We start from the raw sequence: 25,917 nt of genomic DNA on the forward strand, positions 1-25,917 counted from the left end.
AAGAGTGATCAGCAATTAAATAGTTAATGTTGACATGCATAGCACAATTTATTTAGGAAAAAGAGGCTTTAAAATTCTGCATTTTAAAAGATATATTTGCTTAAAATGACAATGCCTATCACATTGTGTGTGCTTGCTCATTTGGTTTTTTGAGAGGGCAAGAGGAATGGGGGTTGGAGAGACCCATGGGTCAGGAGTTACCTTCTCTTACACTGAAAGGCATAGTGACGACACCATAAGCACTTGGCACACCATACAGGCAGCAGATAAAGTCAGAGAGATAATCTAACACACTCAGATCATGCTCTACAACAATGATGTATCTGAAAAATAAAACCAAAATTATGTGTTAAACTCTACCAAAGAATAAGATTTGTATATGTTTGTTTTTGTTTCTGTCAATGTAAAGAATAGTTTGATATAAAATGAAATAAGTACATTTGAGATTTTGCTGCTAGTCTCACATACCAAGACATCATCAATATTTTGTTAATTTAACAATTACAATATAGATTATTAGTTTTAAGCTAATATGCGTAAAATTCAAACTTCTCCCAGTACAAATGTTTTGCTAAATGCTCAATAAATGGATAGTGGGAGCAACAACTCAAAGTTTACTCTCCATTTGAGCTGACAACTTCTTTACATAAAGTGGCTGAAAAGACAGTTTGGTCAGGGGGAAAATAAAACCACAAATATTTGAAGGATGTAAATCCCGGGGGAGGGGGAGAGATATGTGTATTTATAAATAGTGTTGGGGGTGAAATTAAGAAAAGGATAATTTAGGATGACTAAGGAAAAAGTAATCCTGACAATGCAATCTGTTGAACTGTCTTCAAAAGTAGACTAAACAAAACATATTAGAAAATATACTATAAGAAAATCTGCATTAGCAAGGAGATTGAAGAGTCATGCAGTCAGTCTATGAACTACAATCTAATGTCATAAAAATCTAGGAAAATGTTACATTTATACTTACCTGTCTGGGTTTATTAAAGATCGAATAGTAATGGCAGCCTTCAGACGCTGCTTAACATCTAGGTAGCTAGAAGGTTCATCAAACATGAAGCTATCCCAAAGAGAGGGGAAAATAATCAATGAAGATATATTTTTAATCTTCCATTTCTATAACATCTTAAAATCTAACCTGTAAACCAGAGGTTTCAAAGTCCCAGCCTGTGGGCCATCTGCAGCCCGAGAACCTCCCCACTGTGGCCCGCGGACGAGTGACGCATGCAGACACGCTGCTGGCAATGTCTGCTGCAGGCACCACCACCCCTCCCCCCTGCATCTCCCATTGGCTGAGGGAGAGGGACAGAGATACCATCATTAGTCACCGGGCAGAGTCAGCCATGGAGGCAACATCACTTTTCCCCCCACAATGAATATAAACAAGTCAAAATACCAAACAAAACTATCTGACGCAAACCTTGCTGCAATCCTGAAGGTTTCAACTGCTCAGTCACTGAGGCCAAACATCAACAAACTGACAGAACTGAAGCGTTGCCAGGTGTCTGGCAAACACTAAAAACTCTCTGGCAGGTGAAGAATTGTATGAAGTTGTATAACAGTTTTATTATTTCTAAGAAATTCTAAATAAAAAAATACAATATAAAATGTTTTCTTTTCTGAACACCATCTTCAGTGACATTAGTGGCCTGCTGGGAGGAACTGAGGACTGGCACTGGCCCTAAGGTAAATTGAGTTTTAGGCCCCTGCTGTAAACCATCTAAATTTACCCTCCAAGTTATATTTTAAAATGTCTATAGTAATAAAAAATCATTTTTCTAGTGTGCTTCAACACTATCCCTGATTCTACTGCCAACTACCATGTAAGATTGTTAAACAGTCCAAATTAATTAGCTATTCCCCATGCCAAAAATTCTGACTAAACTATACAGTGTTAGATAGAAAGTCAACTATTTTAGCAATCCCATGACTTCTAATTCAATTTAAATTTAAGCAGCCTTGGGACATGCACTGCAAAGTGCAAAATACCAATTTTAAGAGAGTGGAAAAAGGACTCTTCCAATCAGAAAACCACCAGTCTTCTGATCAGCTGGTCTTGAGAGCAGGAAAGCAAGGAGTCAGGAACCACTCGGAAGGGACTATGTGAAGGGAAGGGAATCTTAGTTGTGATAGATTAGAAGAGGCAGCAGTAGCTTGTTTGGCTGCTATTGGACATAACAGTATTTTCCTGGTTGCAAGGAAGGAATATCATCAAGTAGTAATACTAAACCTTGGCCTGGATAGACCCTAAACCCCAGAGGTCTCTGCTACGTGCGAGTGGATGAAAGAGCAAAGAATGATGAGAATTCCTATAAAAGAATCCCAGACACCAGTTGTGGGGAACTGGTAAAATATATGGTTGTTAAATGCAGGAACTTCTCATTTCATCAAAAGAAGATCCCCTCTATGTGCTGCCATCCAGTCCCTACAAATAAAAATTACAGCACCCTAATATTAAGCACTAAATTTAAGAACAAATCCTGAAACAGTTTTTTGGGATTGAAGGTGCAATAGAAGTAAATGGAGCATACATATCAGCCCTCTGAATGCAAACGACAGCACAAGCAAATCTCTGAAGTTCTCCTCTGAAAGGTCTTCATGTTCGTTCTTTCAGATGAGTTAAATCTGGTGACGAAGAGTATTTGTTATGTTCAGCATATGGAAATTAAATAAAATGATAAATATCCTACTTTGAAACAAATTAGACAAAGTTTATGCTAGAGCAGGTATTGTAAAGCCTGCTCATAGATAATGTATTTAGTATACAGGGATCACAATAATGGTTGCAAAAGCCATAGCAAGACATAAAACTGTCAGCAACATTAAGTGGCAAATTTGTACTGCTGCTTTTGATCCCCATGCATGAAGAAATTTCTAGTTTTGGTTGCTATTCTTGGACTTGTGCTTGAAGAAGTTTATTGGCCCTAACAAAAAAAGAAAAAATCAACTGTACTTGTTTTAAAAAGTTCCTAATGCAGGCAAATCCAAGACAGTAGACCTTAAAAACTGTATTATTTCAATTACCAACCAAATTTCAAAAACCGCTAGGACTCTATAAGCATTAAGTCTCATTGAAAACTGAAGATTCATCTTTGGGATAGCATTTTCTAGCTTCAATGGCTCAAGAGACAAGATGCTAAAATCTTGTCAGAATTGATTAAGTGAGAGTAACACATGCAAGTTAAAATTAATTCAAAAATTTTCCAAACTTTAAAAATAAAATGTTTTATACCAGGGAAAACTAAGAACCTCAGTTCCACAATGATGTGATTTATTAGTTTCTAATCCAGATTTGCAAGATACTAGACATCAAGAGTGTCATTAGCAGTTATTTTTAGCATTGGTCCAGAAATGAATATAATCGAGTCCTGGCCAAGTTCAGATCAATGTAAATTTCAATCCTTGACCTAGACATAATTTAAAAAGTTTTCAATTATGTTAGATAGTGATCATTTAAATTTTTAATGAATGTGAATTACTCAAAACTCTTTAAAGTGACTTTATGAACCATAGTCTTACCAATTTATTTATAGAACAAAGTCACTTGCCACCAATGTTCCTGTAACTGTGTGGAAGCGCAGCAATCTTGTATGTACGCACAGGTCAAAAACCATGCCTCTCATATCTCCCTCTTTGCAGTCCCAGGAAGGACATGGTGTGCCCCCCCCCAAGGTATATATGATCTCACCTCCAACCTGCAGGGGAAGTGGAAGCATCTCATCATCTTAGGAACATCCTCAGGCCTGGTTGGCTGGGATACATCTTGCACATGGGTTCAGGGGCACCAGCCTAGGTCAGCGGAGGCTCCAGAGCTGCAGTCTGATGGGGCCAAAGCACCCCTACCCCACAGGGGTTGGTTTCTATGGACAAGGTGGTTGCTGCTGCCAAGACGTGGAGGTGGAGGGAAGTACGGACCTAGGCCCCTTCCTGGGAACATCTGGCAGGATGGGGTCCTTAAACCCCTAGCCTGGGGGGTGTCACCCTGACTGGGCTCCTAAGGTTGCTGCTGCAGCAGAGTTAATTGCTTCAATTTGAGACCCCATGAATGGCAGGGAGGGGACTAATGTGTGATACTGGCAGAGCCATCTAGGGCAGCCCTCATATGCACACACAACCCCTCCTGTAAACATTCCTCACTGAAACATGAACTCTTGCCCACATTTCCATGGTATAAAACAAGGACAAAAATGCTCTGCTCAATGGAGTTTGCAGCCTGGTTGGTTAAAAAGATAAATAAATAAATAAATTGGAGGGAACATTGCTTACCAAGTTGCTTACATACAATAGTCTGTGTGTCAGTTTCATCCTTTCTGTCCAAAATAGATCCCACTGTCCCCTGCCATGATAAAAGTAAGAATCAAACCTTTTCTAATATTTAAGCATTCAGATATTGCAAATAACCCAATATGAGCCTTTAAAGACAAAAAACACTATGTAAAAATGTTATGCTTTTCATGTGTTAATGGAGAGAAATTTCTCATGTTCTCTCTAACTGGTAAAATTTCTTACCTTTGCAGCTTTAGGGATCTGGTCCACATACTGAGGTTTGATGATAGCCTTGAGGTCATCTTCCAGGATCTTGGTGAAGTAGTTTTGCAACTCAGATCCTCGAAAGTAAGTCAAGATTTCTTGCCAATCAGGTGGATCCTACAGAGAAATTAGATATTAGAACTTTGAACATTTTAAATATGCAAATTCATTTAAGCTATTTGTAGATCTAAATATAAACTGAAATGTTTTAATTTTAAAAGATTCCAAAACACAATATGTGAGTAGACATCAAAGATACATGCAATAAAAACAGAAGAGCCCCAAAAATGTCAGTCACTACTTCACTTACTTTCTATGCTTCCACTTAAATAGTTAATGACATGAAACACCTTAAGCTGTATAAGGAGTATAGGTCCTTGTACTCTCTTTCAGGTGTGTGATGTCACTTACTCTTGCAAAGAAAGCACCCTAAATAGGTCTTGGCAGCAGAAACATGCAGTATCTTCAAGAAACAAAAGTTAAAGGAGTGTAAGTAGTATACTATGAATTTGTTTTAATAAGCCAGTGTCAGAAGTCAAACCACGTCATACAGAACGATGGATATGGGTCACTATTACTCAATTCTTTCACAAACTGAAATATATACATGAGTCTTATGGTTGTCTGGGCTAAATGACAAAAGGTTAGCCTGATAAAGTTTCACTTTACAGAAAAAGATACATTTTTCTTGACTCTCCTACTTCCCAGCAGACAAAAGTAAGAGAACATGAAACAGAGCAAAAATTAACGTGGGCAAAAAACTTGTTAAAAGGGAATAGCAACTCCTGGTTATCTTGGGAAGTCTGACTGGGCCCTCATGGTACACTGGAGTGGAGATGGAGGTGTCTAGCTCAGCAACACTTCTCAAAGTTCGAGCCACGTGAAGCACTGATATCAATGTGACAGTTGCAGGAAAAAAAGTTACAAGGACAGATTGAGCACATCATCACCATCACCATCACCACCACCACCTATTTCCCAAGCTCTATTTCATACATACATCATATTTTCCAAGGTTTGGTTTCTGCTTTCCGGCTAGAATTTTCAAGGCAGTTGATTTTCCAATACCGTTGGTTCCAACCAATCCCAGTACTTCACCTGGACGAGGAATAGGCAACCTGTACATGAAGTAATATATTCAGTGTAATCCAAAATTCCCACCACAATTAAATGCAAAATATTAGGGCACTTGTTTTTCTTTTTAAACTTGCTGAGTCATTCAACCCATTTCAGTGTCTCTACCTCAATATTGCTTGAAATTATATATATAAAAAAGCAAAAATTAAGGGAAAAACATTTAAAACTATTGTTAGACCATAACCAGACACTACTAATTCCAAGTTTATCTATCTCCATTTTCTTTCAAAGAGAATCACTTTGAAGCGACACACTTGTACTCCAACTTCTTTATAATGCTTGTTAACAGAGAGAGTAAGAAACATTGGGGAGAGAAGTTCTTGAGGTAAAGGCACAGGACTTGGAACACAGATCTAGGGTCTGCTACACATTTCTTGTGCGACTTGGAGCTAGTAACCCAACATTCTACCTATGTTTCACTATCTATAAAATTCAGGTGCTGTGAAGATCAATTAATTGATGTCTGCAAGAAGCTGACACATTAAAGTGAGGAATACCATAGACCTGTATAAACAAAATACTCCAATTCTAGAGACTGCTTTGAGCGCTAGACCTGTTTTATTTATTATGTTTGTGTCATTTGTCCTGCCCTTCAAGATGACAGATCAGTAGCCATTTGTCTCAAGAATTTAAATTACAGGTTTTTGATTCAGTTTATAACAGAAGCTCAAGGAGATTGTTAAACTAAACCAAAAAAGTTATCGGAGATGAGTATTTGACAACAAAAAGACTATGTATATAAAAAAAACCCAGATAGATTCATCATGTCACATCTCCAATAACATTGGAAATTAGGAGTCCAGAATATTATATACATTTTACATTAATTTAAAATTGGATAGGGTAATATAAAGTTAGGTTGAGGAAAAATAAAAGGATACCTGTGAAGTTTGAAGGCATTGGCACAATATCTGTGTGTTGTTTCTTTCTCCAGGTTGCTAGGTAAATTAACAATTGATAAGGCTCCAAAAGGACATTTCTATAATTTAAACAAATTTACTACTTACTAATGCACACTGTAACAATTCAATGCAGAACAAGTTACTCTGTATGGAAATTCTTCTATGTTTAGTACTTCACGCCAAGCACGTCCTTTACAATTGTGAGTGCCACACTTCTTACCTTTAAGTAGGTCAGTACTAAATATTTATACATAAAGTAACTCCTCACTTAACATTGTAGTTATCTTCCTGAAAAATGTGACTAAGCAAAACCAAGTGTTAAGTGAATCCAATTTCCCCATAAGAATTAATGTAAATGAGGGGGTTAGGTTCCAAGGAATTTTTTTTCACTAGACAAAAAGAGACATATATATTTTATATTTATTTTACAGGTTATATACACGCACAACAGTATAAGTTTTAAACAATTTAATACTGGTACACAGTGATGATTTTGAAGCTTGGTTGAGGTGGAAGAGGAGTCAGAGGGTGGAATATTTCCCAGGGAATGCCTTACTGCTAAATGATGAACTAGCAATTGGCTGAGCTCATAGTCTACAAGGCAGCAGGAATGGAGGGAGGGGAGAGAGCATCACAGAGACAGAGACACACATTGTGTGTGTGTTGCGCATTTCCCCTTTAAGTGCACTGCCTTGTTAATTAGCAAGCTCCCTCTGTCCTGAGCCCCGTCGTGTGTCCCCTCTGCTCCACAGAAGATGGGGTAAGCAGGATGAAGGAGCAGGCGGGAGGGGGACATCCTGACATTAGTCCCCTCTTCCTTCCCTCCACAGCAAGCAGGAGTCTTGGGGAGCAGCTCCAAGGCAGAAGGCAGGAGCAGCACTTGGTAGTGAAGGGAGGGACAGCTGCAATTGCTAGCCTGCTGGGTAGCTGCTGCACAGGGAACTTAGGGGAGTGGGGAGCTGATAGGGGGGCTGCCGGTCCACCCTGGTTCCAAGCCCCCACCAGCTAGTTGCAACGGGCTGCTCTTCCTGCAAGCAGTGGACAAAGCAGGCAGCTGCCAAATGACGTTAGAAGGGAGCATTGCACAACTGTAAATGAGCATGTTCCCTAATTGATCAGCAACATAACACCAAAACAATGTTAATCAGGATAATTTTAAGTGAGAAGTTACTGTTATTCTTAAATGTATTGATTTGCTAATATGTTTTTAAAAAATCCCTCAAAATGCTAACAGATTTACTAAGATTTTTTAACCACAGAAACTATCGAGAGAAGCGATCAATGTTCTGGTCGTTGCTAAACTAAGCTCTCCTATAGATAACATTGATGGGGTCAAGTTACATCATTTTCTGCACTTAACAGAGAAAGAGAACATTTTCAAGGCGACTCCTATGCTCACTTTTTCTAAGCTAAATATGGCAATTTAAATACTGACTCTATAATATAAATAGAATTGGAAAGTTTAGGCTATTACTGGTAAATGTTTAAACATCACTTTCACTGCACACACAAACCAGTGGAAAAATATTTTCATTGATAATAATCAAAATATACAAATACACAAAGTAAGAAAAATGCTGCTTGACAACTTAATTTGATATTAGATTAGTAGGTACATTTTGACATGGTGACAATTTCTGTTTTAAAGGTTATAAATCAACTTTTTGAATCTCAAATATCTACTGTCATTAAATAATTGTCCGACCCCACCCCTTATTGTCTGACCCATAATTTTCCACAATTGTGAAAATTCAAATGAAAATACTTAAAAATAAATCAATAGCTGTCAAAACTAAATAAAAAAATAAAATTCTGTCAAGCCTAAATATAAAAAGGTGCATAGGAGATAAACTATTTGAAGTTATTACATATTTTCTCTCCAATTCTGAAGATACACTGTTTCTTATGAGAAGTATATACTTTAAGAAATTGAAATTATTGCATTTTTTAAAAGTTTATAATATATATAAAAATATCTTTTACCTTAATGCAAATACCGCAACCAATACAGAGTGTTTCGGAAATCCATGCTATTTTGCTCTGTGGTGTGACTTCTATGCATAGTTTTCCTGGTGAAAGAATGCATGTTAACAAGACACAATGCTGATGAATCAGGTTTATCATCAGCATGATCAGTAAATGCCACACAGTTGCCTGTAGTTGCCTTAAATTTCTCCAGCAATAAAAGGATTCAAAAGAAACCCTGAAACTGAGTAGTTAATATTTCTTAGCATTATTTCTGTGCACAACTTGCAGACAGTTTTTAATCATATTTGACTTCAGCAAAGCTCCTTACATATTACACAAATGTATTCACAGTATGATCCAGAAAGCTCTCACAGCATTTTTACTAGTAAATTCTACTAAGGCAGATAGCAAACAAGTAGGCACATTATTTAATGTTTCTTGCTTTAAAATATGTTTCACTGCATTTCTTACCCATTCGAACCACCGGACAGCTCTTTTTGCACTCCTGACGGCATTTCTTTGGCTTACATTTGTCATGGTTGACAATAGCAATTCTTGTTAACTTGTCGGCCATATTGTGCAATTTAGGCTTATATATACACCAATTAGAGATTCCAAGATGGAAGTGAACACTTCAGGGTCTAAAAAACAAACAAAACAGAGACAGACAGAACTGGATCATAATCATCACCAATAACGTGGCAAAGCTGTACCTAGTTGAAATTAGTAACAGAAGTTCATGTACCCAAATAAAATGTGTATTGTTCTTACAGTCCATTGAACAAATTCAGAAAGACAATTAAATGTTGGCAGTTTTAATATGGTAATAATTGCAGAATGACTTTAGCACAAATGTTCAATTACTATTTTCCAACTATAAAATGAAGCCAACATGACAACGGCAAATCATAGAAGATTAGTGTTGGAAGAGACCTCAGGGGGTTATCTAGTCCAACCCACTGTTCAAAGCAAGACCAACCCCAACTAAATCATCTCAGCCAGAGCTTTGTCAAGCTGGGCCTTAAAAACCTCTAAGGATGGAGATTCCACCACTTTCCTACGTAACTCATTCCAGTGCTTCACCACCCTCCTAGTGAAATAGTGTTTCCAAATATCCAACCTAGACCTCACCCACTGAAACTTTAGACCATTGCTTCTTGTTCTGTCATCTGCCACCGAGAACAGCCTAGCTACACCTCCTCTGAACCCACCTTCAGATAGTTGAAGTCTGCCTCACTCTTCCCTTCTGCTGACTAAATAGGCCCAGTACCCCCAGCCTCTCCTCCTAAGTCAATGCATACTCCTTTAATGCAACTCTAGTTACAAGAAAATTACGTCATATTATTACATCAGTATTAAGGCAGAAGGAAGGCATATTTATTGCTGACAGTAAATTTCAGTTCTATATGGTGATTCAGTCACAGATTTATGCCATCAGCTATGAAGCGTGTGTGTGGGTGTGTGTATTATAGACAGACACACACAGAGGCCAAACTGATTATTTGATTTTGAGAGTTTAAGTTCTGTGAGAGTTATAGCAACTACACTGACATATTGTATTCCCCAGGCAATTGGTGCCCCTATAAGGGCTTAAAGATTTCAAGAAACCAAATAAAGGAAAACAACTGGAGGTTAACTGAATAATTTTAAAAAATATTTAAAAAATTTCTAAGATCTTGGATTAATGATTAAATATCCTTGAAGTTACAAATAAATGTATGTTAAGAGATGAAATAAAGACTGAAAGCCTAAGTGTAGAGTTCTTTTTTTCCCTACAGTAGTAGTTAGCCTCACAAATAGCTAAAGCAGGGCAAGAGGTGCAAATATATTGTATTAGGTGTTTACGAGGTGAACTATAGAAGAGGAAACAGAATGCTAAATTTAGGTCCTGACAGGTAATGGATTTTAAACATTTTATTTTAAAGGGTGTTTGTAATCTGTTGTCCACATTATTCTGATAAGGTGATATTTAAAATAGCCGTTGATCTTCTCTTTATAAAAAGCACTTTATTCCACCTTTACGGACCTCCCTTATTCACTTCAATCTAAAATAGAGTAAGGTTGAGTTATGAAGTCACCAGCATTTCACAAGATATTATGGTTTGGAGAGAGACTGAATAGTCTAATGACAAGGCTTAGGTATCCTCGCTGCTGTATACCACCTCTTGAAGCCTCTGGTCACGACTGCTTGCTGGGGCTCAATGGCATGAATACAACTCTTCTAGGTGGTGATCAGTGCTTGAGAAAGGGTTTAACCTTGGTTACTCATGAAAGGCTCATCACCTTAAATGATTTAAGGGAAGTATAATATTGGGCCTACATTGTGAGATAGCCTCTCTTCTGGCAACTGAAGTACAAAGCATGTTCAGTTACAGTTTAACATTGCTGGGTACTAAGGGTTAGGGCGATGCAGAGAAGTTACCAGTTCAAAGCAAGTGTGGCGTAGTATCCAGCATGCAATATTTATGTTCCAAGATAAAACTCAGTACATAAAGTCAAATTTATGTCAAATATCAGAAGTCTTGAAATATTCAAACTTCCAACAATCTAAACAGTTCCCTCACTGATGGAAGAATTCCACTAGTTCACATTAAAGAAATAAAGTCTTTCCTATTGTATATATGAAATGTTTTTTTGAAGATTTGCTACACTTTCTCATCTAACCTATGCTAAGTATAGGGAGTACTCAAACAACATCCTTCAGGAGTTTACAGATTGCTTACTGCCTATGACAACTATATGCAGAAGGAAAAAAATCTCATCTACTGAAACATGGAAGAATAACAGGTGTGTGATGCATATCTAAATTCATAAGCAAGCAGTGAAGGGACAGGGTCTTGTGTGCATCATACATGAAGAATGTTATATCCAATATTTTAAGTTTGTGCCCCATACACTGAAGGTGGGAAAGAGACTAACCTTCAGCCTTTAACTGGTGGAAAAAGGGCAAAAATAAGCTTAGTGCTGGAAGCGTGAACTGAGTATTTCAGCCCCCAACTAAAGCCTCTCCAGCACATCATCGAAGATCTACAACCTATCCTGAAGGATGATCCCTCACTCTCATAGATCTGGGAGACAGGCCAGTCCTCGCTTGCAGACAGCCCCACAACCTGAAGCAAATATTCACCAGCAATGACACAACACAGGAACCTATCCTTGCAACAAAGCCCGTTGCCAACTCTGTCCACATATCTATTCAAGTGACACCATCATAGGACCTAATCACATCAGCCACACCATCAGGGGCACATTCACCTGCACATCTACCAATGTGATATATGCCATCATGTGCCAGCAATGTCCCTCTACCATGTACATTGGCCAAACCGGACAGTCTCTATGCAAAAGACTAAATGGACACAAATCAGATGTCAAGAATTATAACACTAAAAAAAAAACACCAGTTGGAGAACACTTCAACCTCCCTGGTCACTCAATGACAGACCTAAAAGTCACAATTCTCCAATGAAAAAACTCCAAAAACAGACCCCAACGAGAAACTGCAGAATTGGAATTAATTTGCAAACTAGACACCATTAAATTAGGCTTGAATAAAGACTGGGAGTGGATAGGTCATTACACAAACTAAAAACTATTTCCCCATCTAATTTTTCCTCTACTGTTACTCACACCTTCTTGTCCACTGTTGGAAATAGACCATCCTGATTATCACATTTTTTTTCCTCTTGCTAATAACAGCCCACCTTAATTGATTAGTCTTGTTAGAGTTGGTATGGCAACCCCCATTTTTTCATGTTCTTTGTGTTTGTATATATCTATCTATCTTCCATCTGTATTTTCCACTGCATGCATCTGATGAAGTGAGCTGTAGCTCACGAAAACTTATGCCTAAATAAATGTGTTAGCCTGTAAGGTGCCACAAGTACTCCTCGTTCTTTTTGCTGATACAGAATAACACAGCTACCACTCTGAAACCTGAGTATTTCTAGACTTCCTGATGTTTCCGTTTTTTTTTAATAAAACATACTATTTCTCAATTTCCAAATGTATTTAACCATAGCATTTTTTTAAAAATCATGTTTAATAGGTATTTACAGCTGCTACCTATAAGGGAAGTCTGAGGGAATTTTCTTTTAAAAAAACCCAGACAATTCTGAGGGTTTATTTCTTTCTCTTCCTAATATAATTTTAAAATAATTTTCTTGAATAAGCTGTTAGAAATTTTTGAAGGAAAATCTTGCATATTTACATATATTAGAGGTGTTAAAGTCATTAAAAAATAATCAGTGAATTTATAGATTAAGGACCCAAGCTTGCAATTGGATCTATCCAGGCAACTCCCTTGTGTCAGCATGGAACCCACTCCCCATGAGTCCAGTTACAGGACAAGGGTGGAAGGTGTCCAGCCTGAGGAGCCCAATACACAATAATGAATGCATGGCCTAGAGCATGTTTACCAGAAGATTACGATGATGAGAGGTGAATCAAACTAAACCGCTAAAGAGAAAATGACTATGGCTGACAAAGTATTTAAGATCTTGGCAAACCATATTCATTTCAAGTCAAAATTGTCTAACATTATTTCTAAAGCGCGTGTCTAACCAGTATAAAGCACACAAAATGCTAGCAGTAACAAAGTGCATATCTAGGCATATTTGAGCAACTCTCATAAGGCTCTTGATTCCAACTCCTTCTTGAATCTTTGACCAAACAAAAAATAATTTCCTTTTCAAAAATATAAGCACAACACTTTATCCTGAAAGAATGTATGGAAGAAAACAATAACTCCATCATTATACTGTAATACTTAAAAAGCAAAACCAACATAATTTACTAGAATTTGGATCATGCATAATTTTTACATGTGCTGGATCTATAGAAGAGCAAATTACTATGAAAGACTTAATACAATCAACTGCAAAGAGGAAAAGAGGTGCAACAGCATGCAGAATTACTATGTAAAGTGCAATTTACTATAAATATGTAGAGGAATATGCAACTGTTAGTTAAGACAGAAAATTGAATGTAGACAGGACAATACAATTATATTAAAAAGTAAACAGATCTGTATTCAGAACTCAGCATGTATTAAAAACATTTACTTTGCAAAAAGCAGATGAAGTGTTCAACAAATCACATTTTAAAAGCACTAACTGGTAAAAAAAGACTAAGAATAAGTAGTATTTACTTTTAGAAAACAATTTTCAAGAAACATGTCTCAATTATAAAACTAATGAACCAAACCTGATAACCCCACATATATTGATAAGACCATCAAGAAAATTTTAAAATTAGAATATCTGACAAAAATAATTTATAAAATAGTTAAATACATATAGAACCAGTTGTCAATATGTGAACAAATATTATATTTACAAAAGCCAGAAGTATCGGTATGTGCTAGAAGTCCAAAAGTGTAATAGAGGAATACATATTAAGGGCTGGTCTATGCACAGTTTTTGTACTGCGCTTAAACTATATATTGGTTTCTAAATCATTATTTTAGTTAAAGCAATACAAAAAACTGTGTTTAGACAAGCCCAAAGCTCTGTTTCTTAGGCCCTGTCTACACTGGCAAGTTTCTGCGCAGTAAAGCAGCTTTCTGTGCTGTAACTCCTGACATGTACACACTGCCAAGCCACTTAGTGGCAGAAACTGTGCAGTTGTAGCACTTAAAAAAAAACAAAACACCCCAACAAGAGGTGTAGAACTTTCTGCACCAGGGCTACTGCACTACAGTGCCAGTGTAAACACTGTGGTCGATTACAGCGCTGTGATTGGCTGCCAGGAGGTGTCCCACAATGCCTGTTCTTACCTCTCTGGTCACTGGTTTAAACTCTACTGCCCTGTTCTCAGGTGACCAACTGTCATCCCCACCCCATAACTGCCCTTGGAATTTTGAAAGTCTCCTTCCTGTTTGCTCAGTGATGCATGCAGTGGTCTCAGCGCATCTTTCCAGGTAACCATGCCTGCTCCACGCACCAGGTGATCCACCACTTGGAGCAATGCTGAGCTGCTGGACCTCATCAGCATTTTGGTAGAGGAGGCTGTCCAGTCCCAGCTGCGCTCCAGCCATAGGAATTATACCTATGGACAGATTTCACGATGCATGACAGAAAGAGGCCATGACTGGGACACATTGCAGCGCAGGGTCAAAGTGAAGGAGCTGCAGAATGCCTACCACAAAGTGCAGGACACAAACCGCTGCTCTGGTGCTGCACCCACTAGATGCTGGTTCTACAAAAAGTTGGACACGATACTCAGTGGCGACCCCTCCTCCACTACAAAGACCACTGTGGATACTTTGGTGGCTCATGTGCCAGTTCAGAGTGGACTGAGCCACGAGGAGGAAATCTTGGACAAGGACGTGGATGGAGGGGGGTTCCCAGAGGCAGAGGATGACTCAGAACAGAGATGCTTGCAGCCAGGAGCTCTTTTCTACCCTGGAGGAGGCTAGCCAGTTACAGCTGTCAGAGATTGGCGAAGTGCAGACAGAAGAGGAGGCCCCTGGTACGTAGGTCTGATTTTGGGACTCACTGAAGAAAGTTGTTGGGGGCAGGAGGGTTGCAGAAAGTAGGCTTGTCTCCCACTGCACACCTAATCTGAGCGGCGCAACAGGCTCTTGATTGACTCCCTCACTTTATGGGAATCTCCCTCAGAGATCTATACAAAACTCTCATGGAGATACTGGGCAATCCACTGCCGCAGGTTCTTTGGCAGAACTGTTCTTTCTTGCTGCATTAATGGTAACTTTTCCGCACCACTGTTCCATTGGGGCGGGAGAGAGGGGGAAGAACCATTGCTGCACACAGGTGAGCCGCACAGGGGCCAGGGCAGAAGCCGAATTTTTGGAGAAAACCCTCCCCTTGATTCCCTACTCACTCTCAGCAGCGAGATATCTTCCATAACGATTGCATCCTGTGGAAAGTGTGGGGACAGCAATGATTATCAGCTCCCACCCCCTACAGTGCTGGCTCTCCCCAAGAGCCACATGCCCAGTCTGGAAAGGGTCTGGAAAGAATGATTTATCTTGCCCCTGAGGCTACTCACCATTTTGGCTCTTGTTGCTTGCCTGGGGTCAGCCAGTTAGTGACAGGTATGCGAGTACTGGCTGTGTTTTAAATTACTAAAACAGTTTTCTCTGTGTTGCAAACAACACTGCTTCTGTAAAACGTGGTGTTTAAACTTCACAGAGATAACCTTGGGAGCCCAGCCTCTCTCTTTGTTACTGGCGGCTGAACGGCTGCACAGATTTAGAAAGTGGCAAAGAAGAACTAAAAAGGATTTTCTGCATGATGTTATGATGCACTCCGCTGCTGAGAAACAGGAATTGAAGGAGTGGCAGGACAGCGAGAAGACGGACCAAAAGGAGAACGTGGGCATGCCAGAATGCAGCCATGGAACGGCTCTTAAAGGTTATGGAGTGCAAACACACTGCAGGCGATACTAACTCTTCAAACCAAACAGCTCCGCGCCCACCCTCCCCTGCAGCCGCTGTCACAAAACTCTCTCTCATGCACCCCCCAGACACCGCCAAGATACTTATCAACCTCCTGGCTCCACTGCATTCCACTCCTCCCCCCTCAGTCCAGCACTGCAGACTCCCACTAACCACTGCATTCAACACCCATCCCTATGCAGTTTGGCCCTGCTGAAGTACAGTACCTGCTGCACTGTACCCTATCCTGAGACCCCTCCTCCTCGGACCTTCCTTCCCCATCCCTCTTGCTGTTGCTGATTTTTTTGTTTTACTCTTTCCTTCAGTTGTTGTCTTTTAATACAAGAATTGTGTTGGTTTGAAAGCCATTTTTATTCTATTAATTGAAAGCAAAAAGAGCACTGCAAAGCAACATACAATTATGTTAAACCCACGTATTGCATCATGTGCACCAATCATCTCCTGGCATTACAAGCACTGCACTGCTGAGCATAGCAACAAATATTAGTGGCTGTCAGCTTCAAATTGCTGCCTCAAGGCATTCCTGATTCTTATGCCCCCTCTAATAGACCTGGTCTCTGGCCGTTCAAACTCAGCCTCAATGCGCTGAGCCTCTGCGATCCATCCCTGAGTGAAGCTTTCACCCTTCCCTTCACAAATATTATAGGGCATACAGTACATGGCGATAAGCATAGGAATATTGTCATCGGCCAGGTCCAGCTTCCCAGAGGCAGCACCAGCGGGCTTTTAAATGGCCAAAAGCACATTCAACAGTCATTCTGCATTTGGTCAACCTGCTGTTGAACTGCTCCTTGCTGATGTCAAGTTGACTTGTGTATGGCTTCATAAGCCACAGCATTAACTGGTAGGTGGGGTCTCCCAGGATCACAATGGGCATTTCGACTTCCCCTACGGCAGTGGTTCTCAAACTTTTGTACTGGTGACCCCTTTCACATAGCAAGCCTCCGAGGGCAACCCCCTTAACACTTTTTGTATATTTAACACCATTATAAATCCTAGAGGCAAAGCAGGGTTTGGGGTGGAGGCTGACAGCTCATGACCCCCCATATAATAACCTCGTGACCATCTGAGGAGTCCCGATCCCCATTTTGAGAACCCCTGTCCTACGGTGATCTTTTAGTCTGGAAAGAAAGTCCCTGCTTGCAGCTTCCTGAAGAGGCCAGTGTTCTGAAAGATGCATGTGTCATGCACCTTTCTGGACCAGCCTGAGCTAATGTCTGTGAAATACCCACTGTTATTCACAAGTGCCTGGAGAACCATTGAGAAATATCCCTTGCGATTAATGTACTCTGTGGCTAGGTGGTCTGGTGCCAGAATTGGAATGTGTGACACATCTATCGCCTCTCCGCAGTTAGGGAAACCCATTTGTACAATGCCATCTACAATGTCACACACGTTGCCCAGAGTCACAGTCTTTCGGAGCAGGATGCCATTAATGGCCCTGCACACTTCTGTCAACAAGAGTCCAGTAGTAAACCTTCCCACCCCGAACTGATTAGCGACCGATCAGTAGCTGTCTGGAGTAGCTAGCTTCCACAGTGCAATCATCATGCACTTCTCCAACGGCAGGGCAGCTCTCGTTCTCATGTTCTTGTGCTGCAGGCAAGGGAGAGCTCATTACACAGTCTCATGAATGTGGCTTTCCTCTTCCCAAAGTACTGCAGCCACTTATCATCCCAGACGTGTGTAACAACGTGATCCCACCACGCCTCAGTGCTTGTTTCCCAAGCCCAAAAGTCAGCACCTCTGTGAATACCAGAAGAAATCTCACGCGACAGCTACTATGCATGGCGAGATCAATGTCAAACTCCTCTTGCTTTTGTAGTTTAAGGAATAACTCTACTGCCACTCATAAAGTTTAGTGAGAGCGAGAAGCATACTGGTCAACAGTGTAGGATCCATTCCTTCAGCCTAAAGAAGCAGAGCGCGCAGTACACAAACCATTGAAATATGGTGGCAAAGGGGGACGGAAGCACAGGGATTGCTGGGATGCAAAGCAATGCATCATGGGGCATTGCAACAGGACCCAGGATGCCCTGCAACCCCCTTCGCTTTTCCACAAGTCTTAGTGGCAGAAGAGAAAAAGGTGTTGTGTGGGATAGCTGCCCAGAGTACACCGCTCCGAATACTGCTGCAAATGCCACAAGTGTGAACATGCTATTGCTCAGGCAGCTGACAGTATCAACATACAACAGTTGTTTCCCTTCAGTGCTGTATTTTCCGGCACTATAATTTTGCCAGGGTTGACATGCCCTACATTTAATCTCAACAGACTGCTCATGAGGCACATTCTGCATATGGAAGCAAAGAACTCCAGGCTAACGGTTAATAACTTTCTGATTACTAGAAAGCAGCATCACATTGTCAAATAACACATTGAAATAGAAACATGGATGGACATGTTTAATAGTGTTGAACAATAGGAATTGTGACTCATTCATACAGCAACAAAATATATGATGTAAGAAGCCTCATCCTCAAATATTTCCTTAGAATGGAAAAGGAGATGTATATATATTGTGATATCTGCTAGCACAGGAAAGTTATAGATACATTTGGGGAGAAAAGAGACACATTTTAACTCCTTTGGACTAAGAGTTTGAATTAAAAGAGCGATGAATGTAATGTGTAGTTGTCTGGGAAGTCTTTTAATTATGACATCAGGGGACTAAATATGCTAAAGATGCATAAGACCGCGCTTTTAAAAGGTCCTGGAGCAAAGCCTTTCCCTATTGTTGGTAAGAATCTTTCTGTTCTCTTACTTACTCAGGGTACTGGACCGTGCTTGGCAGATCTCCATCTTTCATAACAATCTCTGGCTATAAGGTATTTTATAAATTTGAAGTCCTCACCTTTTACTACTGCCAGGTCTTGTCTTCACTGGGGAAAAGGGTGTGTTCTTACCTTGTGTTAGACACAACATACAATTTTAGTGGGAAAAAAGGGAGTTGTAGTATTAACATGTTAGCATGTAGAGGTAAACACTAATCTCCCCACTAGCATTAACACTGAAAACTACAAATGCCTTTTCTTTCCTTGGATTTTATGCTACGTTCTTACTTTCTGTTAGTTAATACATCTTTCTTCCTTGAGTGTATGGACCCATAGGGAGGATTTATCTCCCTTTTCCTCATTTTAGAGATTCCTGGCTTTGACAGAAAACATAACATATGATAGTTTCTCCTTTAAGATGGAGTTCCTGCAGAATCAACCTTTATTGCGGATTTCAACAACAGCAGTAGGAAACTGACATAGCTGTCAATTTCAGCCTGCTGCTGGTGCATGGCAAAGCTATGATGAGCCAAGTCTGTGGGCAGATAACTTTTTGATGTGAACTGATACTATGCTATCGTCACAACCACAAGTTCTAGAATTTAAAATAAAATAAAAATATACATTCTGCAAAAATTGATAGTTCTGCAGGTAAACACAATCCCAGCAAGGCAAGCTTCCTACTAGACATTTAGCTAGGGCTCTAAAAATTTACTTGTAAAATATAGGGACAACCTCCCCTAAATAGAGAGGTTTGGCACAAACTATACAACATGCGGGAAAAGACAAATCATTTCCCTGTGTGAATACTGCCCTTATGACAGCCAGGCAACACTAAAAATAATCCTTTGCACTTCACTGCGGTTTACTTACCATCCAAGTAAACTTTACAAACACCAACTTATTCTCACCACAATGCCCTGATGTGACTATTAGTGTCCATTCTACAGATGGGGAAACTAGAGCACACAGAGATTGACTCACCTTGCCAAAGGCACCACCAGACGCAAACTGGGGTATCGGGCCTCCCTCCGTGGAAGAGTAGGTGGCAAGAGGGGGGGTCTATCATCCAACAAAGGGTGTGGGGGGATCCCCACTGTCACGGCTGTGGTCTGACAACCCAGTAGAGCTGTGTGTTTGGTGCCCCATGCACGTTCAGTATCGAAGGGGGGGGGTCTGGGCCCCAATACCGCAGCAACTGGGTGGGGGCTCTAGGCAGCAGGGGAAAGGGGAGGTTGACCAGACAGCAAGTGTGAAAAATCGGGACTGTGTGTGTGTAGGGTAATAGGAGCCTATATAAGAAAAAGACCCCAAAATCAGCACTGTCCCTATAGAATCGGGACATTTGGTCACCCTAGGGAGAGGGTCGGGGCCTCGCACTCCTCCCAGGCTGAGGGAGGAGCTCTGCTAACAGCACCCGGCGAGAGGGGTATCGCGTAGACACGAGTCCCCCCAGGGAGAGCCGGGCGGCTGCCGGACCCCGCTCGGGGGTTGTTCCTACCCCATCGTAGACGCGGCGCCTCTCGCCGGTACCAGCTGGTGCAATGACCCCCCCAGCGCCGCCTGGCCCTGGCCAGGGAATGGGTCTCCCCAGGGCTCGTGCGCACCGCCCGGCTCCGCTATTGACTCCACTTACCGGAGGGCGGGAAGGAAACCACCCGGCCGGGGCCAGTGGGTGGGGAGGGGAGTAGCCTGGTCCCGATACTCACAGGCAGACACACAACGTGCTCCTACTGCCACCCGGCCAAAATGGCCGCCACCCCCCAGAGTGGAGCCGGAGCTGCGAACCATAGAGACGTGAAGAAAGAGGGGAAGAGACGCTCACCATGGAGAACAGAGGGACGCTAAAAGAGCGCGACGCCTCAGGCTAACGGCGTGACTAAGATAATTTCGGAGACGCTTCTGGACGCGTCTGTAGAGTGACGTCATCGCTCAGGGACGGAGTTGAGTGTGAGCTGCTGGGCGGGGCGGCTGTAACGAGAGTGTCGCCCTGTGAGGAGGTTCCGGGCAGACTGTCTCCCATATTCCGCCTCCCGCTCCGTAGTAAGGGGCGGGCCGCGCAGCAGGGCGCTCGCGGAGCGGGTGGCGGGGTCCAGCGGGGAGTGGTGGCAGCTGGAGCCCAGCGCCCCGAGAGTCTCTCGCTCTGTTTGTTTGGAAGGTGAATTCATCGCTCCTGGTTTCTCAGGGGTCCTGGCGGTGCTGACACCTGGCCCAGCACAACTTGCGCCTCTGCCTGGCTACTGCACAGGTACGGACAGTGCCAGCTTCCCCGCTCGGGGCCGCCGGCCGGAGACCCCGTTGACTGGAGTGAGGGGTGATGGTGTACAGAACAAATCCTTTTATATACAGTTTAATTGCTAGATGGAGAAGATGCCTCCCTAGAAATTTCAGCTGGAAGTATTCCCCTCCTCCCTGTTGCTAAGGTCTGAGACATACAGGGAGAGGAGAGGAAGAGACTTCCAGCCAGATTAATTGTGATTTTTTTATAACCTAGGAAGGAAGTGGAAACTACTCTTACCTTGTTTTTTCCCTCACCTCAAAAGAATTATGATTGTTTCATAAAACACTTGATCTGAAAACATTGCTTGGTAAGCATATTTATTATTCAGAAATAGATGCACATTGCCCACAATGAATAACTTGCAATTCTGTAAAGAAAATTCAAGAATCCATTAATCAAGTTTTCACTTAGCATGCCTACAACTCTTTTGTATCTGCCTTTACACACAAATGTGCTCTTACCACTTGATTACTTTCCAGGCGCCTACCCTATTATGACGCTCCAAACAAACCAATCAGAATGTGATGAAAAATGTTCTGTATAGATGCAGAACTGGTTGGAGAGAATGCAGCTCATAAAAAGTGACAACATTCTGAATTCAGTCATTCTATTGTCAATGATTTTCCTGTATATTTTTCTCACTATTTTAGTGCAGTGAACTGTGGCAATCTCTTTTTGGACATCTGGGTCTTCAACAACTCTTTGTGCTAGAAGGGAAGTCATTCAGGTTTATATTGCAATGGCCACATTTTAGCCTCTTCATTTTCTGACCCTAACCTTTGTATTTGGGGTCAATCATGCTGGCTTAGTTTGGGAAAAGTTCCATTGCTTCTCTGGCTATTATTTTTTATTTTATACTTGTATGGCTCCAGTTCTTTATTAATTAGATCAAGCCAGATCTTTACTGAGAATGCAACAACATTGCTAACATCTGATATTCCGCTTTGAATTCTTTAATTGCTTTTGTAAATTTGATGTCTCTTCAGAACCCCTTGTGTAAAATATGTTTGATCAAAATCTTCCTTATTGTCACTGCAAATATCTTAGGGTATGTCTACATCTACAATTTTGTAGCGCTGGTTGTTACAGCTGTATTAGTACAGCTGTATAGGGCCAGCGCTGCAGAGTGGCCACACTTACAGCAACCAGCGCTGCAAATGGTGTTAGATGTGGCCACACTGCAGCGCTGTTGGGCGGCTTCAAGGGGGGTTCGGGGAACGCGAGAGCAAACTGCGGGAAAGCAGGTCTCCTTCCCCAGTTTTGCTCTCGCGTTCCCCGAACCCCCGAGCAAGCAGATCTCCTTCCCCGCAGTTTGCTCTCGCGTTCCCCGAACCCCCGAGCAAGCAGATCTCCTTCCCCGTGGTTTGCTCTCGCGTTCCCCGAACCCCCCTGCAAACCGCTGGGAAGGAGACCCGCTTGGGGGGGGATTCGGAGAACACCGGAGCAAACCGCGGGGAAGGATACCTGCTTGATTACCAGAGAGGCTTCCTCAGGTATGCTGGGATACCTGCTTATTCCACGGAGGTCAAGAAAAGCGCTGGTAAGTGTCTACACTTGATTACCGGCGCTGGATCACCAGCGCTGGATCCTCTACACCCGAGACAAAACGGGAGTACGGCCAGCGCTGCAAACAGGGAGTTGCAGCGCTGGTGATGCCCTGCAGATGTGTACACCTCCTAAGTTGCAGCGCTGTAACCCCCTCACCAGCGCTGCAACTTTGTGATGTAGACAAGCCCTTACTTATTGGTTGAAAATATAGAGAGTCTTTTTTGAGAATTTTATCAAGTGTCATTGGGAGGCTTGGGCATCAGTTGTTTTTTCAGACAACCAATCTTTAGTATCCTGGTGGTTGCAGAAGAACCTTTGATCTTTCACAATATGCTTTAGATCTGTATTGGGTGTTAATTCTTTTTCATTTAGGGTGCTGAAAACCCATACCTCAGAAATTTGCACCTGAGCAGTTCACCCATACCTCTTGTCTGAGTAAATGGTAAAGCTTTCTTGGTCCTATCTTTCTGCATATTGTATGGTATTTTAAGCAACTTGGAATTTTATATTTTGCAGTCCTCTCTTCATAAAGATGTCAAGATATATAGGGTTAGGAGCTGGAAAGGGCTGTAGCAGATCTGGAGGGCTAAGGAGATGGGATGGCAGGGGGGAAAGTAGAAGTTGGCAGGACTGGAGCATGAAAAGTCAGACAAGACTTATGCATCAAAGTCAATGGGACTACTCACAATGTGTAAAGTATACCTTTGCTAGGTCAGGGCCACAGTATTTGATCAGGCTCCATGTTGAAACATAAAATTCTTATGAAAATATAGCCAAATAATTGCTTTTTTAGTTTTCAGTGTTACCCTGTTTTGGGGTTTTCTGTAGTCTGAGTCTTGTGAGAAATGTCAAAGTTGTGGCTTTGAGATTGTAATGTATTTTCAGACATCAGCAACAAACTCTGGGAAAATTTCAGGAAGAAGTGATTTTTAAATACAGTGGAGTTGCATCTAACGCTGGGGTTAGGTTCTAAAGTCTGTGTGTAAGGTGAAAATCACGTATAGTCAAAATTACCCTTGAAAATCGCTTAAATCACCCATAAAGTACAGTATACTGTACATGGTTTTGTGTATACAATCTTGTACAGTAATATGTATAAATGTATAATGTATATAGTAATGTACAGTATATAATGAGTACATATGCAAAATATAATTTACAGTACTGTGTTTTTAATTACAGGGGTAATTACGAGGGGTTGCCAGGGCTTGATGTAGATCCAGGAGACAGAGGTGTCGGAGGACTTGGGTGATGGAGAGCGAGTCGTAGACGAAGTGGTTAGCTCTGGTTCAGCTCGAGAAGTTGATTGTGTAGGCTCATCTGCTGCTGGTTGTTTTTCCTTGAAAAACATGGTTGTCTCTTGAGCTGCTCAAACATTTCTTGATACGGCCTGAAATAGTCTGTAATACTACATTTGATTTTGAGGCTTCATTCCATAGAGGTATCATATTCAGAAATTAAATCATTCAGGTGTTTCGCTGCTTGGAACACTTCAGCAAATTTATGAAGATTCCAACTTGCTGGCTTTTCCTGTTCATCATTGTCATCTTCATCTTCCGTAGACGATTTTATCAGTTCCTCTAACTCTTCGTTAGTCAGTGTTTCTCTATAGCGCTCAGTTAATTCTTCAATTTCTTCTTCAAGGATGTTGACGAAGCCATCACCACCCTTTTGCCTGGCCACCTGAACAATGCGTTTCACTTCTTTGTCAAGGGTCGTGAAACCCTTAAAATCATTCACACATTCTTTCCATAGGTGTTGCCAACATGCGTTGACTGTTTCTGTTGCCTGTTTAATATAAGTGATGTAATTGGCAATGTTGAAGGACTTCCAACACTCCATCACATTAACATTGGGATCAGCATCCATAGCGCTATGTATCCGTGGGAATATAAGCCTCGTGTCCGTGGCCTTGAAACAGCTAATCACACCTTGGTTGAGAGGTTGGAGGATGGAGGTGGTATTGGGGAGGGGGAGAAAAAGATGACTTCAGTGTCGTTATGTGCAAACTGGAATGCCGCAGGGTGGCCAGGAGCATTGTCTGTGATCAGCAACACTTTAAAGTCAAGTCGTTTCTCCTCAAGGTACCACATGACCTCTGGAATGAAACACTTGTGGAACCAATCCAAAAATAATGCTGCAGTCACCCAAACCTTTTTATTTGATTGCCAGAACACAGGCAGGAGATTTTTGTTCTTGCCTTTTAGTGCATGGGGACTTGCAGCTCTGTAGAGCAATCCTGGCTTTATTAAATGCCCAGCTGCATTGCCACAAAACAACACAGTCACACGGTCCTTAGCTGTTTTGAAGCCAGGGGCTTGTCTTTCTGATTTTGAAATAAAAGTGCGGTTGGGCATTTTTTTCCAGTTGAGCCCAGTTTTGTCAGCATTAAAAACCAGAAGATAGTCCTTTTCTTCTATGATTTCTTTAATAGTTTGGGGTAGGCTTCTGCTGCCTCTTCATTGGCAGATGCAGCTTCATCAGAAGTCTTCACGTTTTTGAGGTTGAAGCGGTTCCTAAAACTGTTAAGCCAACTTTGACTGGCTTTCAGTTCCTTCTCATCAGAAGGCTGTCCCTCTTCGGCAGGAGGTTTGAACAGCACGTAGAGGGTAAGAGCCTCTTCTGGCAATGTGTTGTCATTGATAGGCACGTGTTCAGGATTCATGTTTTCCAGCCATAAGTTTAATGCCTTTTCAGTCTTCGCTCAAGTCTTATCACGCACCTGGCTCATCACCTTAGCAATTATTGGAGTACTTGATGCCATGGCTTGACAGCTTTCTCTCTCTCGAATCTTGATGGCATGGATGCTAGATTCATTGCGGCCATATTTACGCACCACATATCGTCTCTCAATAAGTCCAACGCAGCCAGTTTTTCCTCTAGCGTTGGAACAGATTGCTGTTTCTTCGGTTGAGCACCAGATGAAGTAGTTGGCTTGCGTTTAGGGGCCATGTTGTACAAAAAATACTTATCTTTAAACACTAGAATCACAGTCAGTGCATCGAGATGCTCACTATGAAAGACATGCAGGAACTGAGACCGACTGAGGGAACAGCAGATTCATGTCTCCCATCTCATGCTCACTCTGGGGCATATGCTCATTGGGTGGAATCATCCGCACTATTTACAGGTATGTTGTTGTTGTTTTTTGTTGAGCGGGTATAGTTGAATTCATGTAAGTTAAACATGCGTATGATGCAACTCGCCTGTATCGTACTTTAGTATTCTGCTGGGAAGTCTGTAGAATGAATGAGAGTCTGGAATATGTTTATCAGTCTCCTTGAAATAGTCCACATTTGCAAAATGATTTGTTCTCTTTGTTTAAGGGGTTTATAGCCCACTTTTAAACA

General features: G+C 41.5%; 2 protein-coding genes across 17 annotated transcripts in view; one reads left to right on the forward strand and one right to left on the reverse strand.

Annotated features, from left to right (window-relative positions):
• The window catches only part of ABCE1 (ATP binding cassette subfamily E member 1), a 35,692-nt gene extending 15,148 nt beyond the window's left edge, over positions 1-20,544 (reverse strand). The window contains 10 exon segments of the mRNA XM_030563674.1: positions 202-323; positions 980-1,069; positions 2,541-2,634; positions 4,276-4,345; positions 4,519-4,656; positions 5,540-5,657; positions 6,558-6,655; positions 8,562-8,647; positions 9,018-9,187; positions 20,375-20,544. Coding sequence (XP_030419534.1) covers positions 202-323; positions 980-1,069; positions 2,541-2,634; positions 4,276-4,345; positions 4,519-4,656; positions 5,540-5,657; positions 6,558-6,655; positions 8,562-8,647; positions 9,018-9,120 — 919 coding nt within the window. The 5' untranslated portion in view covers positions 9,121-9,187; positions 20,375-20,544.
• A 148-nt stretch (positions 20,545-20,692) lies between these two features.
• ANAPC10 (anaphase promoting complex subunit 10) overlaps positions 20,693-25,917 on the forward strand; it is a 271,815-nt gene continuing 266,590 nt past the window's right edge. For 5 of the 16 annotated variants that reach the window (XR_004000535.1, XM_030563684.1, XM_030563687.1 and 2 more), the window contains exons 1-3: positions 20,695-20,986; positions 21,233-21,326; positions 25,553-25,697. Coding sequence is in view for 11 of the 16 variants with exons in the window: in XM_030563684.1 (XP_030419544.1) it covers positions 25,644-25,697 (54 nt within the window). In the remaining 5 variants the exon portion in view is untranslated. Of the gene's footprint in view, positions 20,987-21,232; positions 21,327-25,552; positions 25,698-25,917 lie in introns of all 16 variants that reach the window. The other 11 variants (XR_004000536.1, XM_030563677.1, XM_030563689.1 and 8 more) reach the window with 8 other exon arrangements.

Source organism: Gopherus evgoodei, chromosome 5 (assembly GCF_007399415.2).
Source record: "Gopherus evgoodei ecotype Sinaloan lineage chromosome 5, rGopEvg1_v1.p, whole genome shotgun sequence".
Classification (NCBI taxonomy): domain Eukaryota; kingdom Metazoa; phylum Chordata; order Testudines; family Testudinidae; genus Gopherus; species Gopherus evgoodei.